At 40.1% G+C, this 18,722-nt stretch overlaps 1 protein-coding gene across 3 annotated transcripts in view; it reads right to left on the bottom strand.

The window, feature by feature from the left end:
- LOC143372214 (late secretory pathway protein AVL9 homolog) overlaps window positions 1-18,722 on the bottom strand; it is a 75,148-nt gene that overhangs the window by 21,643 nt on the left and 34,783 nt on the right. The window contains exon 2 of one of the 3 annotated variants that reach the window (XM_076818249.1): window positions 12,536-13,117. The exons of the other annotated variants lie outside the window; for them this stretch is intronic. Within the exon in view, the coding sequence (XP_076674364.1) occupies window positions 12,536-12,553 (18 nt within the window). The 5' untranslated portion in view covers window positions 12,554-13,117. The remainder of the gene's footprint in view (window positions 1-12,535; window positions 13,118-18,722) is intronic. 3 annotated transcript variants of the gene reach the window in all.

The raw sequence follows: 18,722 nt of genomic DNA, 5'->3' as shown, positions 1-18,722 counted from the left end.
TTAAATTTTTACATTTATTATAATTATTACGGTTTTCCTTCTGTTTTCTTTTTCAGCTATAATCGAACAGAAAGTTTTTAATCTATATATATATATATAAATAAAGGAGTGCTGACTGACTGACTGACTGACTGACTGACTGACTCATCAACCAACGCCCAGCTCAAACCGTTTAACCCAGGAACGTGAAATTTGGAAGGTACATTGTTTTTATGACGTAGGCGTCCACTGACGAAGGATTTTAAGAAATTCCGTTCTAAAAGAGGTGAACAGTGGTAAAATTTATTTTCTCAGATTCTTAATATCTCTTAGGCCCAATTAGATATAAACTTGGTTGTTTACTTCGAAAGGTTACCCACATAAATGCCTAAAACCAATTTCAGGATTTTGCCCTAATCAACGTCTAAGGGGGTGGTGAAAAGGGGTGAAATTTATTTTCATGGAGTTCTTAATATCTCTTAAGCCCGAAACGAAGCGCGGGTATATTTCGCTAGTGTAGAATAAACTTTTCTGATTTCGCAATTCATTTTCCAGGAAATTGACTTTAAATTTTAGCCAAATACGCGTGCACCGGAGTACAGCTTTAGGCACCTCAGGGGTACGCGTATTTGGTTAAAATTCAAAGTCAATTTTCTCGAAAACGAAGTACGATATCAGATCTTATTCTATATTTTCGAAATACTTAGTTGTTAATTTAAAATCACTCCCTAAAATAATGTCCACCTGTAGCCGAACACCCTGTATATGTTTACATATGTACAATATAATATTTTTACATATATATTGTTAACCTATTGCTTAAATATATTGTCTCCTCTAATTATTTTTATGAAAATAAGCGTCGAGAGCATATAAGTTCTTACGTAAAGGACGAACGTAAGATTGGAGTAGGAGTGAGTGCGTACTAGTGTGTCCGAGTCAGGAATGTATTGCGGAGTGAATGCTAATTCCTGAACGGCATGATTTTCTCTTGATTTTTAATCCGGTTAGATCTCAGGACAGATTTAGAATTGAGGAATTAGACTGCTCGCAGTCAAGTGAAAAAAACTCGTGTAACAAGGACGCTCTAGCAGAATGCGAAAACTAATGTATCAAAATACGTACATCTTGTATATTTATATAAATAGAATATTTCAATATTTACATATGAGGGATTTTTTTCAGGCAGTCACTTGGACCGGTATCAAAATTATTGGTTCCTTTTTAGTACATTTTAAAAAAGCTTGTTTTTTAAAAAAAAATTTACTATAAAGTATGTTATGCTTTTTAGTGAAAATATTGTAGTGTCATCGGAACTATATGTGTACAAAGTTTTAAGCCGATCGGATATGTTGAAGTGGGTCAAAATTCGCTTACAAGATTTCACCCTGACAAACTAACAAACTCACAACTGAAACTAAATAAAAGCTTGTAAAAAAATGAACCTAACGAACTTGATTTATAATTCACAGCATACTATTCCAATAAATCAGTATTCGTATAATAACATTCGAATACTCAAATATTCGAAGTTTATTCGTAGCATTCGAATACTTGTAAAATATTCGAATATTAAATTATTCATATAATCCCAGCCCTACTGAAGTACTCAATCTTTGTTAAATTAACAATCCGTTCATGATATTGAATTATCTTTACAATCAACAAGTGACCAACTTTCGGAGAATTATTTGCAAGAAATTGGAACCGATGAATCAGACTCAGACGTTGAAGATGACATTGACCTACTTGCGGCCTTCAGTATAAACCACCTGAGTATAAACCAAAAATGATTCCTTTAGAAAGTAATTTGTTAGATTATTGAGAAGAGATGAAATACAAATTCCCACACCCTTACAAGGCAGCAAAAGTTATTCACTGTGTACCGGCTATACAAGCTAGCGTTGAGCGTGCCTTTTCAACACTGAAGTTTATATTAAACGATAATAAATACAACTTAAGTCCTACAAATTTAGAAAATCTGTTGCTTACAAAATTAAATTAAATACGATAATGTATTATAGTTATAATGCTATCACGTTGAATTGCAAAATTTAACTAGTATAATAATACTTAAATGTATATTTGTTTGGGAATGCAATAGTTCCTAAAGCCGCTTCACTCTCGATCACCGCAGCACCTCCCGAACGGCGAAGCTCACGGCGGATCCACAATCAATCAACCAATCAGAGCGGCCCACGTCGATCGATTCTCTAGAACGGTCGAAACGACGTCGCTCTAAAACGATCAGCCATTACTACTTCACTTGTGTTCACATCGCGTGATTAGCTAGACGTGTCGCGTGCGATTCAGCTGTCAATGTGTGAATTCTCAATTTCCTCAACTTTCTCATTGTGCAATCGTGCATTGCCCGCAATCATATTAGCATAAATTCACGATCAATTTCACACCTTTTCTCAAGCTCTATTCGGTAGTGGTTTCGCCGTGAGTGAAGCACGTGCCGGTGCAAGTGCATCCGTTTTCATCTCGTGCATCCACGATCATGAGTTGTTGCTCACTCAACTCACAAACTCATTTCACCAACTCTGTTCATTTTTTAATAAACTGACGCATTCTCATTTTACGTACTGTGTTAAATCTTTCTCACCGCCAACATAACCTAACCGGCATCCCACGCGCTCAACCGCGAGTTTCTCAAACAATATTCATATATTCGATTATTGAAATATAGATATTATATATTATAGAATTTCTATGTATTTCGGTTCGTGTAATTTATAAAAAAAGGTTATTTAGGTATTATTCATAACAAGTTCTCTTTTCTGTTCAATAATTCTTATGAAACTATTAATTACTTATGTTATGATTTTCATACCTTCCATTCAATAAACATGAAGAATATGATATTATATTGTTAAATAAAACAATAGTTTAGTACTGTTCTCTATCTTATGGAACCTTTTTTTAATAAATGTTCTAATACAAGTGTCTCCATTGCAATTTTTATTATACAGGTTCTAAAATATCTGTTCCATGAGAACACTTTCTAAAGAAATTCCTAAGGGTATTAGTTCTTTCAATCAAACTTCCACAGGAACAGATATTTTCCTATACGAAACATATAAGTTCTAACAGAATTTTTTTAAAAATAAGAGTTCCAGAATTTTTTCGAACCCTGTCCAGAAGTGCTATTTATGCAATGCAACCCTCAAAACTATGAACAAATTGGATGAGCATAATTCAGACATTTGTGAACAATATTTACAATTTGGATTATCAACCCGTCATTGCTACATCCGGTTTTTGGAATGTATTTTACATATTTCCTACAAATTAGACTTTTGTTCGTGGACTGCAACAAAAAGAAGTGGAAACAATAAGTTAATAGAATAGCACAAAAAATGATGCAGGGAAAGTTTTGGACTAAACTGGAATTGAAAGTTACTGCTAATAAATACGCTGCCAGGCGTATATTTAATGATCCTCATTTAAAAGCAAATATAACTGAAGTTAATAGTTATTATCCAACTAATAAAATAATATTTCATGACTATTGCCAAACGACTGCCGAACTATACATGAAATATTATAGTTGGTATTATATGCCAGTGTGTACAAAATTTTAATCCGCGGGCCACAAATCGTGTAAAGTTTTACCCTTCCAATAGGCGAGTTTTCAAAGGACACCTTAGAATGCTGTAATAAAAATATAAGGAAGTACCGATACGACCATATGCAGAAGAAATCTTTATTACAGTTAAATAACGATTTATTTCACCGCTTACTGATATCGTCCGACCCTTTTCTGATCACACATACACGGAAATCTGAAAAAAAACTCCCAGAACAGGTTAGGAACACTAGCGTGATGGATTCATGTTTATTAGAATTAATATATTTAAAGGAAATTAAGTATTTTGAAAATAAAGCTTAATTTCTTCATAACATTTCGGAAAAGATGACATTGTTGGTAAGCTGATTTTCTGACATTAGGATGAATTTTTGCGGATCACCTGTCGGAGCAGTGACAGCAAATATTATCGATCGCTCCTATTTTAACTTCTCGTAAGTTAACATAGTTAATTCCTGAATCATAATTGAATGCAAACCTTTCGGTAACATTCACTCTTATGAGTCCAGGATTTACATTCAGCGTTGCTCCGCGCGTACATAGGGATATCAAAGATATATCGATATATTAAATTTATCGATAAAAGGATAAAATATATCGTTATTTCTGTATCGATAAAATGATCAAATATATCGATATTTCTGTATCGATAGTTTCGCAAAGCATATCGAATAGATATATCGATATACAGTACGCACTCGTTATAAGCCCGTTTCTACAACGCGTTGTACGCCCGGCGACTATCACCACCATTTCTTGGAATCCCTCGGACGAGAGAGAGAGAGAGAGAGAACCCGAGAACGAGCGAGAGGCTCTTTCGTTTCTGTCGCTCGCTCTTGGGTTATCTCATTTGCGCCACTGGCCGCACGGAATACTGTCCACAACGCACCTTACGGCCGCAGCCAGCCCCGTTCGTTGGGCTTATAACGAGTGCGTACAGTATTCTAAAAATATCGATAAATTATGCAAGTAGTAGTTTTGGTGCCTAGAGTTGTCGGCGTGAAAGGCAAAGTAGTAGGTCTGCATATATGTGAGGAGAAGCGTAAAGTAGAGAACAAAGGAGCGTGGTTGAGAGTTTTATTGCCCTGTATTGCTTGAATAAAACGCGTTTATGTAGAAAACGAATAGAAAAAGTAGCCCTGGCCTTTTTGTAAAATCATTGCATAACAGACATAAATTAGTACCATAGATTCATTAAGTTCATCACGAAATATAAATATAAATTTATATGAAGTAAGAAGAGGTAAATTAAATCATTACTTTTATTTCTTTGAGTTTAAAAACAATATACAATTTCTTTGTTTTAATTTTTCACTTTCATTTCTTCTTTTATGACGATTGAAATAAAAAAAACTGCACAGCTAGGCAGCATGGCATCCAAAACTAAAAGCAAAATTTGGAAATTTTTCATAAAAAAAAAACTAAAAGTTCTGCCGAATGTAGATTTTGTCATAAAATTATTCAAACCGCGGGAAACACTTCTAACTTACACACACATATCAAAACAAAACATCTAAATAGTGCGTGTGGTTTGCTTGGTGATGGGGAAGATGAAATTAAGAAATTAAATAAGCCGGTACAAGAACAAATAAAATAATATTCATTTATTGTGTGTGTATTGCGATAATTTTGAAATTCAAATTTACAGCTCAATTTTTGTTAAAAATAAAATACATAAGATTAATGTTAAAAAAAGTTCATTTTTTTATTATAAAAGTTGGTAAGCAATATTAAAGAATTAATATTATCTTTTTTTAGTAAAATGAAAAATATTGATATACATTAAATCCTCGTTACCAGCCCCACGAACGGGGCTAGCGGCGGGCTCCTAACGTGTTGTGGACGCTATTCCGCGCGGCCAATGGCGCGAGTGAGAAAACCCAATGAGCGATCGGGATGATACGAAAGAGTCGACACGAAGTTGCCGTCGGCTACGGACGAGAGAAACCATGATACTTTGTCTCGCTTTGTCTTTCAGCTCGAGCTCGACCCGTATACGGGCTCCTACAATGCATCGGCGCTTTCCGTATTTATAATACATGTGGGATGCCGATGGCTGGTCGAGGCGTAGCGAGTGACGCGTCGGAGAAACAGCCGAAAAACGCGCCGGCATTGTCGCGTGGCGTGAGGCGGACGAAAGCGGGGAGTTGCGTACCGGTGGTCCAGCGAGACTGTCGCGTGCTTGCGTCTTTCATCTTTTTACTTATTCATATTACATTTTTATTCAACCACTTACACCTAGCTATATTAAAGTTTGTTTATTTTAATATCAACTGGGCCCAATTCTTTATAAGACCTCCATCTCCGCGTCCCATTCGCCTGAGAATTCAGCAAGAACCAGGAGAAATCCTACATACATACAAAAATTAAGAAATATCGAGTGAAGACGAAGAAAATAAAAGGAAGGAAGAAGACATCCGGAGGCGAAAAATATTAAGAGCTCTGAGAGTATTGAAAAAATAGGATTACAAAGAGGCGCCACGACATGTCCAACGATCTTTAAAAAATGTGAAGGAATATTTTTTGTCAGAGAAGACCCCTAAAGTCATCGGTGGAAACACGGTTAAGTATGTATGACGGTCTGAGTTGCTCTTAAACTTTTTATCGTTTCGTTCCAGGTCCAACGGCGATGGCATGATGGAATACTGCACTGTAAATGCTGATTAAGACATAATTATTATTATAAATATGTGTAAATACGAGTAAGAAAGAATGGGAGGGGGATAAGGGACGCGCATGTGTACATATGTAATCAGAGTATGTACATATGTAATTTATAAGTGGTCGGCTGACGTCTCTTTTTTCACCGAGAATATGTAATAAGGTACAGAATTAAAAATTTCGGATTCCAATACTACAGAGAATTTTACGTTCTGCGAATAATTTGTCACACTCGCCTGTCACGAAACGAATTACAATATGTATTATAAATACGGAAAGCGCCGCTGCATTGTAGGAGCCCGCACGCGGGTCGAACTCGACCTCGAGCTGAAAGACGGAGTGAGACAAAGTATCATGCTTTCTCTCTTTCGTAGCCGACAGCAACTTCGTGTCGGCTCGCACATTGGGTTTTCTCACTCTCGTCCGAAGGATTCCAAGAAATGATGAGGATAGTCGCCGGACTCCTAACGCATGATAGAAACGAGCTGGTAACGAGGATTTACTGTACTCGATATATCGATACCTCAACTATGATATATATCGTGTACCGATATGTACACCTCGATATATTGTGTACTCGATATATCGATTTTGAAATATTTTTACATTCCTACGTGTATATTGCATACGTCGAGCAGGAGCGGATGATTTGGACAAATTCGATCACACTCGGGGCATAGTAACATCCAAAGACGGTACGGATAAGGGTGCATTCCGATTCGTGCATGGAGGGCATGGAATTGGTGGTATCGTATTGGTGGTATCGTACGATTCCTTAAACTTTTTCTCACTTCCGGTGCATGAGGCGCGCAGGAACTGCTGCAACTCGGACTAGAGGCAGTTGTGACTCCCGCCTGCGGCGTGGAGCATAGAAGTGCGAAATTTGAATCGGATTACACGAATGTAATAGGAAATGGAAACAAAGTGAAGTCCGCGCAAACCTGAGGGGTTTAAAAATGGTTGGAGATTCTTTTAATAAATAAACGGATGTGTGAGTAAATGAGCTCCACTTTTTTCCCTTCTCCTCAGTGTGCAAAATCAGCGCAATGTGGTTAAACGCTTGCTATCTCAAAAATCGATAACCGAAAGGGAAATGCATCGACGAATAGGAATTTAGCTAAATTATAAATAAATTTGCGATTGGCTTTTAATTAACAAAAGGTGTAAAACCGATGGATTGTAAAACGTTCAGTCTTGACCCGAGAACGGAATTCTTAAGAATTCCTCATCTGTATTTATAATTAAATTCAGTTTTATTTAACATTCCTTGTTTGTGTTATTGTTTCGTTACATTATTATTATAAAAAGGATGGCGCTTGTAGAATTACAAGTCATGGTCAATGGAAAATTAAGGAGTTTATTCGTGGAAGCTCAAAAAGCAATAAAAGCAGCCCAAGGTAAAATTCACGACGTACTACTTAGGTTACGAAGCAAACACAAGATATTTACCTGATATTTAGTTTAATACGCAAACCAGAAAATAGTGGAGTAGTCACTGATGTTCATATGCGAGAGAACGCAAAAGAAATATTGAATAGTACTGAATATAAGAACGGATATAAAGGAATACAGACCGTGACACGTACAGACGCGTGTACATGCCGAAACCGAATAGAACGTTCTAGAACAGGAAACGGAAGAAGCGAGGGCACGCTCGCCCCACTTTCACTCCCAATCAAGATGGTAAAAGGCGCCACAAATATTGCACCGGAAGTCAGATGTTTCTAGGGAATTTCTTGCGCCAACAGGGCATACATCTCTATGCAACTTCCTGCGCATCATGCACTCCATGCGCGAATCGGAACGCACCCTAAATCTGCAAAAGCAATTTGAAAGCCGACGATCATTCTGACCTATATATATCCGCGGTAAACCAGTTCTCTCGCGAGAAAGCAGGCGAGAAGCTTCGCCACCTGGTGGTGACATCGCGGTACTGCTACGGGCGAGGAATCGCGCGGGCCGAATATGCGCATGCGCGCGCGAAGTAGACTGTCGTATACACGGGTTACGTGGTCTGCAAAACAACTGTATACGAGAAATTTTTACATATGAATTACATCTTAATAACGCGTTTTTGAGACATGCTACATAGCCTATGTCCGTCCTAGAGTATCCAGAAATAACGTGTTAAAATTTGAGGAAGATCGGTGCAATAGGTCTTGAGATTAGCGCGAACATAAACATCGGCTCTCTCTTTATATAATAATAATCCTATCCTATATAATAAGACGCTTAAGGTGGATGTTCGTTTGTTAGCAAAATCTTTCCACAGGCTTTTTTCGGACTTCCCGATGACCTACAAGGTTCAGATTCGGCATGACGTTTCCTCGGCGCCCAAAGAAGCCGTAAAAAATCAAAAACCTGGAAAATTCGAGAATGGTTAGTACCTGTGGCCTAAAACACGTATTTAAGTACAATGTAGTAGCCGCTACTGCATTATATGTAGGTCTGCACGCGGGTCGAGCTCGAGCTAAATGACGAAGCCAGACAAAGTATCATGCTTTCTCTCCTTCGTAGCCGACGTTTACTTCGTGTCGAATCTTTCGTCCTTTCTCGCTCGCTCACGAGTTCTCTCACCCTCGACCGAAGGATTCCAAGAAGTGGTGCAAATACAAACGCGCGCTCAACGCAGAGTCGAAATGTGCCGTTTATTTAGGCTCCACAAATATCTTTGATTCGGGGTCTTTGTCACCCGTTAGTTATTGTAATAAAATCGAGAATTATTTCGTTTCTGGGTGGGGGGGTCTCAATTGTCGCCGGGCAGTGAGTCTGGGCACGTATATGACTTAGGACCCTCGAAATGCCCTTCAGGAGAAGACCAATTAGACAGGTAAAGAGACGCATCTGATACGCAAAAGTTGTAAAATTTCGTATTTCGCAGCGAAAATTGTGTCTAGGAGAGTTTCCAACAAAAATTGTGGTTATCGTACGCGTCTTATTATACAGGATAGTAATGCCTGGCGAAGACAGGCTAAAAAACTAGTAATAATAGAATATAGATAATATAGATATTGATAGCATATAGGGTGTCCGCGGGAAGACTGAACAGCTGGATATCTCCTAACGTATTGGAGAAAAAAAAAAATTATGTGGAATTGCATGGTTTGAGGGGACAAATTTATTAGCCGAGACGATTTTTTTCGACTATTATTTTAGAAGATACGATGGTCAAGTTCGGTTTTTTAAATGGAACTATTTTTTTTTAGAATTCACTTGATAGTCCGTTTCATGATAAATTCAATAACCTATAATGTATACACCTTATTTCTACTGGGTTTCGAGATATTGCGCTTGAAAATTTACTGATTTTCACTGGAAGAAAATCCGCTGGAATAGCAAGCACCGGGGGTGGTCCTGTTCGCGTCACGGGTGGCACGCGTTGGGCATTGCCTGTTAATGTTTCAAAACGTCAACAAATCTATTTAGAGTTTGTACGCAAGGAGATTTAGGAAAATATGATTCAATTTTATCATTCATGTGACAAATGTTGTCGAAACGTTCTTGGAAAAATAATAAATTATCGATCGTAAAGTGCGAATAAATTTTCGCCTGGCTCGGAGTCCGTTTTTACCCCGACGCACGCAAGAAAGATGCCACAAATGCAGTAATTATAAGGTATTATCCACCGTCAATACGCCTCGTGGAGAGACACAGGAAGAAAAGGGGTAGCTCACTGTCGACGCGTGATCCTCCCCAAAAATTCGAACAGATCCCTTATCTCTCGAGTATAAACACAAGCTCCAATATCAAAACAAAAGCATGCGTTGACGTATTATTTCGTGCGAGAGAAGGTGAGCATTGGGGAGGAGGTATTGCTGTGAAGAGGGCCTCTTCAAGAGAGCAGCCGTTTGGAAGGAATGCAGTTCCGAGTGGTCCTATTACAATCTGCTCCATATGGTTGACATTTGGTCTAGCAACTTTTACACCTTCTAACCTAACCAATCGAACTCGCATCCCTCCGAAAAGAACCGGCCATCCGAGCGCAGAAGGAAGTGCGAAATAAAAGACTATTGAAGGTAAAAATTGAGTCATATTTTCCTACTTCTCCTTGCGTTCAAACACTAAATAAATTTTATGACGTTTTGAAACATTAACCGTACGCTTCTCGATACCGCAGATGTACCAACCTAGCATTTGTGACGGAAAAGAATTGTCCAACCTTTGGGCCTGCCATTCCTGGCGTACACCTTTGGCAGGTACATAGGTATCTGTTTCAACAGGCAATGCCCAACGCGTGCCACTCGTGGCGCGAACAAGACCATCCCCGGTGCTTGCTATTCCAGCGGGTTTTCTTCCAGTGAAAATCAGTAAATTTGCAAGCGCAATATCTCGAAAACCAGTGGAAATAAGATGTATACATTACAGGTTATTGAATTTGTCTTGGAACGCACTATAGAGTGAACTCTAAAAAAAAAAAATAGTTCCATTTAAAAAACCGAACTTGACCATCGTTTCTTTTAAAATAATAATCGAAAAAAAAATCGTCTCAGCTAATAAATTTGCCCCCTCAAGCCATGCAATTCCATATAATTTTTGTTCTCCAATACGTTAGGAGATATCCAGCTGTTCAGTCTTCCCGCGGACACCCTGTATATGCGAGGATTCCCCATCTACTACTCCCTACTACGTCGCGAGTTCCCACTTCCAATACCTATTCCCCCTCTACTACTCCTTACTACGTCAGGTGCCCGTTACTTTTGGTAACCTTCCTCCTACACGTCACACGTTTGCACAGATCCAGTACACGCAATCCAGCTGTACCGGCGCGTCGGCAAGGGTACCCTCTACATTCTACAACTAAGGATTCATCTGCTGCCTCGGATAAACCTAATGTATATGATTCAGTTGTGCCATCAACAAGTACCGATGCACCCACTGTTGCTACGCTACCATACACAAACTTTAATTTCTTTAAAACTGCCCATCAAGAATTTCAAACACAATTTCTGAAGAATAAACTTGATAAAGTTTGCTTCATTTGTGTTGGAATATGGTTTAAGAAGGACGTGAAACCTGTTGATCCCAAGCATCAACAACTCTTACACGCTGCTTTCCCAGCCATTAACATTCGACATGTGGTAACGGGTAACTGCAACACATGCAGAAATTGTCTGACGCAAAATAATAACATTCCAACGTTATCCAAGTCAAAAGCTTTCGTATATTCAAATACCTTCTCATCTAATATTCGTGCGTGGAAAGAAAACTCTTTGGCGGGCGGTGCAGACCGCCGCTAGCGCCGCCTGAACCTCCGTCTGTTACATTGTAGTAAGTAGATGTGGCCGATTCCGCCAATAACCAAAATACGTGTGCCCCCTCATTAGAAGTCTGCCCAAATAGGTGACACGACCAATCGTCACAGCGACGGACTGCATCGCCCGTGACCGCCCGCCAGGAGTCTTCAATCCACGCACGAATAGTACCTACATTAGATTTGTTGTCAAAGAGTTTAATTTCACCCAGGATACCGTTCATTCAAATTCGACGCTTGCGACATGCACATGGACAGCATGAGATATTCGGGCAAATTATTAATGTTCCAGTCTCTGCAAATATGATGGTTAATCATTTGCCAAGAAACATTAATGACGATCATTATGTTAATGTTCATATTAAGAGAAACAAAATACATAAATCCCGTTATTTAGTTTGTTTGGTGAAAAAACGAAACATACAAAATGGCTGCAATGTCTATTTGAAACTCCTCTCTACAGGCTGCACGGCATAAAAGCTTATGAATCTTTGTTTCATACTGAGAATGTTAATCAAATTCCTATAGATGAAATTAGTGAAGACATACCAATCGAAGATAGTCTCACTGCACCACAGCAAACACACTTATGGAATGATGAAAAGTATCTTCGTATTGCACCAGGAGAAGCAAATATACCACACAATCTACTTTTCAATGAACATTCAGAGGAATAAAACTGATTCACATTAAAAAAAATTAACGGTTTTGATATTTAATAAGAAGTTTCATTTCTGACGCGTCAGAGTTCCACGCATTGATTTTTTTATCTACCTTAATCTGACAATACAATATCGTGAAAGTTTCAGTAAGATCGATTAAATACTTTCTTTAAATAAAATTCCCGAAAAATGCCTCGATTTTGAGCTAGTTATACCAGGCTCCCCTTTAAGTGCGTGATTGCCTCCTCTGACAAGATTGGTGGCGTTAGTACCTACTTTCATTATTGATGATAATTTCAAAGATTTATTGCATAAAACTTCTTGATGTAGGTATAATGCAGTGCAATACATGACAGTTAATAGAATTTGATTTTAATATTCCAAACAAACCTCTGCTGTTCCGTTCATGCATGGTGCCCCATCAGTTACAATGCACGTACGCTGCAGCTGGATGGCGTACGATGTTAAGCTAAGCGCGCCCTTGCGATTTTCTGTCGCGCGATTATTTAGTCGCAAAAATACACTCCTCGCATTAGTTAAGTTCGCATGCTCATAAGTCCGGCAAGACTAGTCGTATCGATATTTTTGAAATATCGTTTGAAACTAATATTTATCTATTGCTTTTTTTATGAACCTTCAACGATGATTCCTTCGTTGGCTAGACGCAACTGAAGTAAAAGAGAAACAATTTTTGTTTCATAGTATCAATTTTTGCTCGTTTGAATAACTGGGTAAAAAAAATCGGATAGAAAATTCATTGCTCTGTTTTTACACAGGAAAATGGTCGCTTTCAAGGTGATCCCTTAATTAATTTCAGGAGTGTCGAACACACAGTTTTCAGTAGGAATCGCTGTTATTGATTAGTCGGTTGTACGCGCATTCCTATTGAAAACTGTGTGTTCTATTTGTGCAACTAAATAATCACGCGATAGAAAATCGCAAGTGCGTGCTTAGCATCAGTCTTCTGTCTTTCTATACATAAACAGAAATAAACATAATTAAAATCATAATTATAAATATAATTCTATAGGATAAAAAGTAAATGTTACTGTAAACTTATCTTTTTTGTTGATAAAAGATAGTTCTTAGATGAGAAGGTAGAAGACATATAGAAGTCACTATAAAGCAATTGTAACTTTCTGATAAATTATAAATGTACACGCCAATAGATTTTACGAAGAAGAGGCAGGGAAACTATAAAGACCAAAGGAAGATAGAAGTTCGTTGAAGCGTGCATAATTAACTGTTTAATATTTTGCGGATGCGATGAACTTGCACATAAATGCTCCCCCGATATAAGAGTTAAATGCCTGCCATCGACAAGCATGATACAACTAGTCTCATCTCGTGCCTTTCATACTGTGCGCACAACACAACTGGAATTTAATAGGTCATTACTATTTTAATTCTTTATTTTGATTTGGCCTCTGTTTAGGTTTACATTGTACAGAGGAGCCGCTCGCAATACTTGGTCGGAGAAAGTGGTCCTATCCGCATTTTTAGGTAACATAAATCATTATACTTAAGGAGAATCTTTAGTTTGCGCTGTCGACTTCGTGTCACTCGACAGAGAGAGGTTGACCAGACCACCGCGACCCGGGCCTTGTAAACACCATGAGCACGACATCGCAACGGTTTCGCCAGTTGAGGTGCTGTCGATGATGTCAGGGGCCTAAGGGTTTTCCCACCGCGGCACCGGACTTTGCCCTAAGGCGTAGGAAGGTAACGCCAACGCACACCGCTTTACACGAGCGCACTGAGAACGCAATCGAGGGGTGATTGCGGGCCGCACGCTGCTGATTGGGCAAGGCCCGATTTTCCAATCACCACGTAGGCGGGTGGAGCGGCTGCAAGGATACACGAGATCGAAAAAAACACCAGAAGAACTTTGTCACTCAGTAGAACTAGACCATATCACGAGTCCATAGTTAACCTCGCCATATCACGAGTTCACGTATTACACGTATTATACATTGTTAATCTCGTTTAATTAAGTTTCCTGAATAAATGTTGTGAAAATCAATTGAACATTTGCCTGTCGAGGGTGGTCCTTCAAAGTCGGCACTCACTTGCAAATCTAACCAACTCCGAAAGAAATTCATTCAACCTCAGCGTCCAGACTGAGGTCGGATAACGCCCGGCACTTTATTTCTTGTAGAAGAAAGGCATAAGAAGCACTTGCGAGTGGTGTTTGATCTCCGTGACATTTCCTCCCACTACACACGCATTTTACGTCACCCTTGAATTTCCTGGTATCAGATATACCAGGAACCACGACGGCTGGATGCAGGGCAAACGTTCTGACTGAGATTTCCACTCCCTAGTGGGATTACTTGAAAAGACAACATAGATGAGGGCTGTGGACGGCCCTCACAACCAGCAAAGAAAGCTCAGGCCTCGCGGGTGCTACATAGTCAACGCGCCCGAGTAATGGCCGCTAAGGTTAAGGCGAACGACCCTAGGCTACTGGGCATTCGGGAGCCGGGATAGCATTTGCGTGTGTGGACAGTAACGGTGGCACTGGCGGTTAGGAGTACAGGTCTCCTTCGCTCAGGTGACAGACGTATATCAGGCAGAGGATAAGTGCTCCGCTCCAACGTTGGAATGCTTGGTGGCCCGTGGACACCAACAGAATCACAGCATTCACCCCGGGAATACGCGGTTTTCTACGGTCACTTGAGTAGTGGATTCTACCTACGGTGGCCGATTGGTTAATGAGATAGGGTGGGTAGATGGTTCGCCCCACAATCCGGGAACCCCGAAGTAGGGGTGGGTGGTGCAGGTGTTGATTCATGATTACGCGAACACTCAACTCAAGACCTCATTCCTGCTGCTACAAAAGATGCCTTGTGTGCCAGTGGGTTCTCCGAGGATACCGTGTTGTACCAGGGAATGGAGGTGGGGGCAATGGGATATGACGCTGCATGAATTGTATCCCTCACCAAGAAGGTGGAAAACGCCTAAAGCCGATCTGCCACGCCCGCGGAATCGACGGCCTCGGAGATTCGCAGTGCTGCGAAAGAGGTTGGCGAAACTGGAAGAGGCTCAGACGGGCTTGAGGGTGCTGAAGTTCAACCTGAACAGTACGGACGATAAAGCACGCCACGGGGGGGGGGGGGTGGCTGTCCCCACTCATGGAGCACACACCTCAGAAAGGACACCGCCCACCGTAGCGGCTTGAAATTGCCAACGTGGTCGTCAGGTGACTTCCAGGTGGAAGTGGAGGGTGGTCACGCGCCCGGAGGTGTTGGAGGAGTACGGGGCTGTAGAAGCACAGCCGTCTTTAGGACATGCACGAAGGAGGGACTAATTGCCTGGTGAGCGTGTAATCGTACAGTTATGGAGGGCATGTGATTTTTCGAGTTGTACAACAGCGTTGTCCTGGAGAAAGAGGATAAAATCAGGAAAGCATACTCACAGGGATGTAAAGTGTGTGAAGGCTCGGGTGGGAAACGAAGATGTCCCCTTTCCTGCAGAAGCTGGGGAAGTATCGTTTGGTGCACTATGATCGATGTATCGGTTGTGATTTGCCGGTTGTGACTTTTCTTGGAGGATCACATTCATATGCTGGCTCGCATGAGTCCATTGTGGGCGAGGCAAAATATGGTGCGCACGAATGCATGCAGGTGTGCAATAGGGTGGTAGTCTTTATTTTCAACTTTTGATTTTGTTGTGTTTCATCCCTTAAAAATATGACACTTGATAAGAAAATGGTTTTTATAAAGTTTCAGAGCGACTGGATAACGGTAACCCGTGCTGCATTTGTGTTAAAGTTATGAAATATTAGTGATTTTTAGAATTTTTTTAAAAAGTACAATTTCTTAGGTGTGTAATAGTATCATTTATGTGTGACTTCAAACAGTATTCTCAAAATCTTTGAATTACCATTGAAATTAGCATACAACGCAGCGTCGGAGCCGTTGTGCGCGGCTACTATTCTTAGGGCCTATGCACACGGCGACTTTCTGCAGCGATACAGTCGCGATACACTCGCAAAGAGGCCGCGATGCTAGTGCGATGCAGTCTATCTTTGCACACTTGCGTAGCACAGTCGCGATGCAGCAGTGATAGAAACGCACATCTACATGGATGCACGTCTTTCCGACTGGTTCACACATTACCACCACTCCCTGTAAGTGTTTCCCCTCCATCACTGCAGCTCCATCGCTCCGAACACTGAGTGAACGCTTAGTCGCGCGTTTGTATCGATACAATTGCTGGCAATTGTTTCAGTTGCCATTCCGCAACGTTGAAACGCGTGAGTGCATCGCTGCAAAAAGTCGGCGAGTGCATAGGCCCTTATTTTACGATTTCAGATTGTTTTCGTTGCCCGTCAAAAGTGTAACACTAGACGGAAAAATGATCCCTGAAAAATTTCAAATTAATCAAAATGCGGCACGGATTCCCAATGCCCAATAAATCTGAAATTTTGTAGAAACCATTTTCTGACCAAGTGTAATATTTTTAAGGAGTGAGACAAAAATCTCTTCAAAAAATTTGGACCTCTATACCTAAGGACCACCCTAATGTGCAATCATAAAAATCTGGAAGACATACAATGAAGATGAGGAATTTTGAAGATGGGAGGTACGAGGATCTGTCCGTACTGGCGCTATAAGTGCTATTGGGAGTTGGGATACAGGTACGTGCCTTACAAGCCGTTACAGAAGCTGGAACCTGAAATAAGAACATGCTGGGAGCGGATCTGATACTGGCGGGGGGGGGGGGGGGCACTGGGAGAGGACGAGTATATGGCCAGGTTATGGACGGAAGTTTACAACTTCTTCCGTGGTGAATGGAAATATCCACGTGACAGTGACGTGTACAGTGTCATCGACACGTATGACAAGATAGGGTACGAAGTTCGTCCTTTGAAGACGCAAGTCTCGAGGACGAGGAGTCAATTCCTGATGCATAGCTGCAAATGGTCTGCAGTTACTGGGTACACGGCGAAAACACGAATAGGTATGCGCTTTAGAAATCCTGTGCAGGTATCGCCGCTCCTCGCGACCGAGCGCTTATACGGCCATCTGAACCAGTGGTACCTGCCAATTTTGAGGGGTTGTGTACCCGAGGTATGCACACGGATGTATCTAGAGGATGCTAGGGATGACAGTGTGTCGGTGACTGGCGCGACTGATTACGCTGTGATGCCTAGCTCGGTTGGAGGTGCAGAACTTGACCCTCAATGTTGGATGAGGGCAGAATTGTTTGTACAAAGTCGGGGGCGGTGGTTGACCCTCGAAACAAAGAAGGAATAGACGTAGATGGAAATAGTGTGCCGTACATTGATGATAATGCGTTCCGCTTCGCAGACGCATAAAACATTAGTAATAATTTTACCGCACTTTGTACGACTTTCATGCCCTGCAAAACTTCGGGCTCCTTGCCTATATCTTGCATAAGAGCAAGCAAATTAGATGCAACCGATAGGGAGATAGTATGTTCGGCGAAGAAAGCCGCGTATCTAACTCGGGCGATTTTGATTTTTTCACCGAGTGAACAAGTAGAAGCACTCTGTCCCTGATCGAACTGATCTATATACATTCAGATTTGAGCTGCTATCCCTAACACTATCACTACCAATCATTTGCTGCATATTTGTAATATGCACCTGACTAGACGAGTGCTTGCGTAATTCTGAAAGCCCACGCGGGATCTATAAAGAAGCGGGAAATCCCATTCCGTTTGTCACTACACCAAACGGACGTATATAAGTTCATCGTTGTCAGTCAAACAGTGTTCTTAAATTCATTACAGTGCTAACAGTTCTGCCACGAGGTAATACTAATAGTTAATACATGGTACTACTAATTGTAGTGGTCTTAAGTTTCAATTAATAATAGTTTTATAGTGTATTAATAATTTATTATCAAATATTCATTACTAATATTTAGTGAACGACGTTATATTTGTGACATCACTATTCTGCTTGCCGTATAATAGATTTTCAGTTCTGTGTACGATCCATAATGTCCAAATTTCAAGATAATAAGAAACGAATTTTTAACTGCAGTTGGAAAATTGACAATTTCTTGTAAAACAAAATGAACATAAAGCAAGATGCATAATATTTAATTTCGTAATGAAAACAATATAAAAGTATTTAATCCTGCGTGGCATTATATCACTAACTTCATCAACAAAAATATAGTAAATATTCAGTTGAGGAGAGGCATCAATTTTATAAAACATATAAGAACCGGAATAGTAATTTAAGCTACTACCTCGATTCTAATATGGCAAGTATCCCATCTGCAAGTACATAGTAATACTATTCTTAATAATAAAATAATTGCAGCATCATATGCTGTTGCGTGGGAAATCGACAAAGAAAAAAATATATTACAGATGGAAAATTTATTAAAACTTGTGCTATTGCTATGGCAAAAGCTTTTGGTAACGACAATGCCGTTAAACGATTTTGAAGTGTTATTGGAGTGGCTTTACGTACTCAAATTTTTGTATAAACTTTGACAATTTTTTGTGTGGCACCGGGGCGTTTGGGATACATGGTTTCTTCTGATCTTTTTTCCTCTCATTCAGCAGAGCACGTTGATGTAAAAAAAATTAACAC

Source organism: Andrena cerasifolii, chromosome 8 (assembly GCF_050908995.1).
Source record: "Andrena cerasifolii isolate SP2316 chromosome 8, iyAndCera1_principal, whole genome shotgun sequence".
Taxonomy (NCBI): Eukaryota; Metazoa; Arthropoda; class Insecta; order Hymenoptera; family Andrenidae; genus Andrena; species Andrena cerasifolii.
The sequence above is the reverse complement of the archived record's forward strand: the minus strand, read 5'-3'. Positions and strand labels throughout refer to the sequence as shown.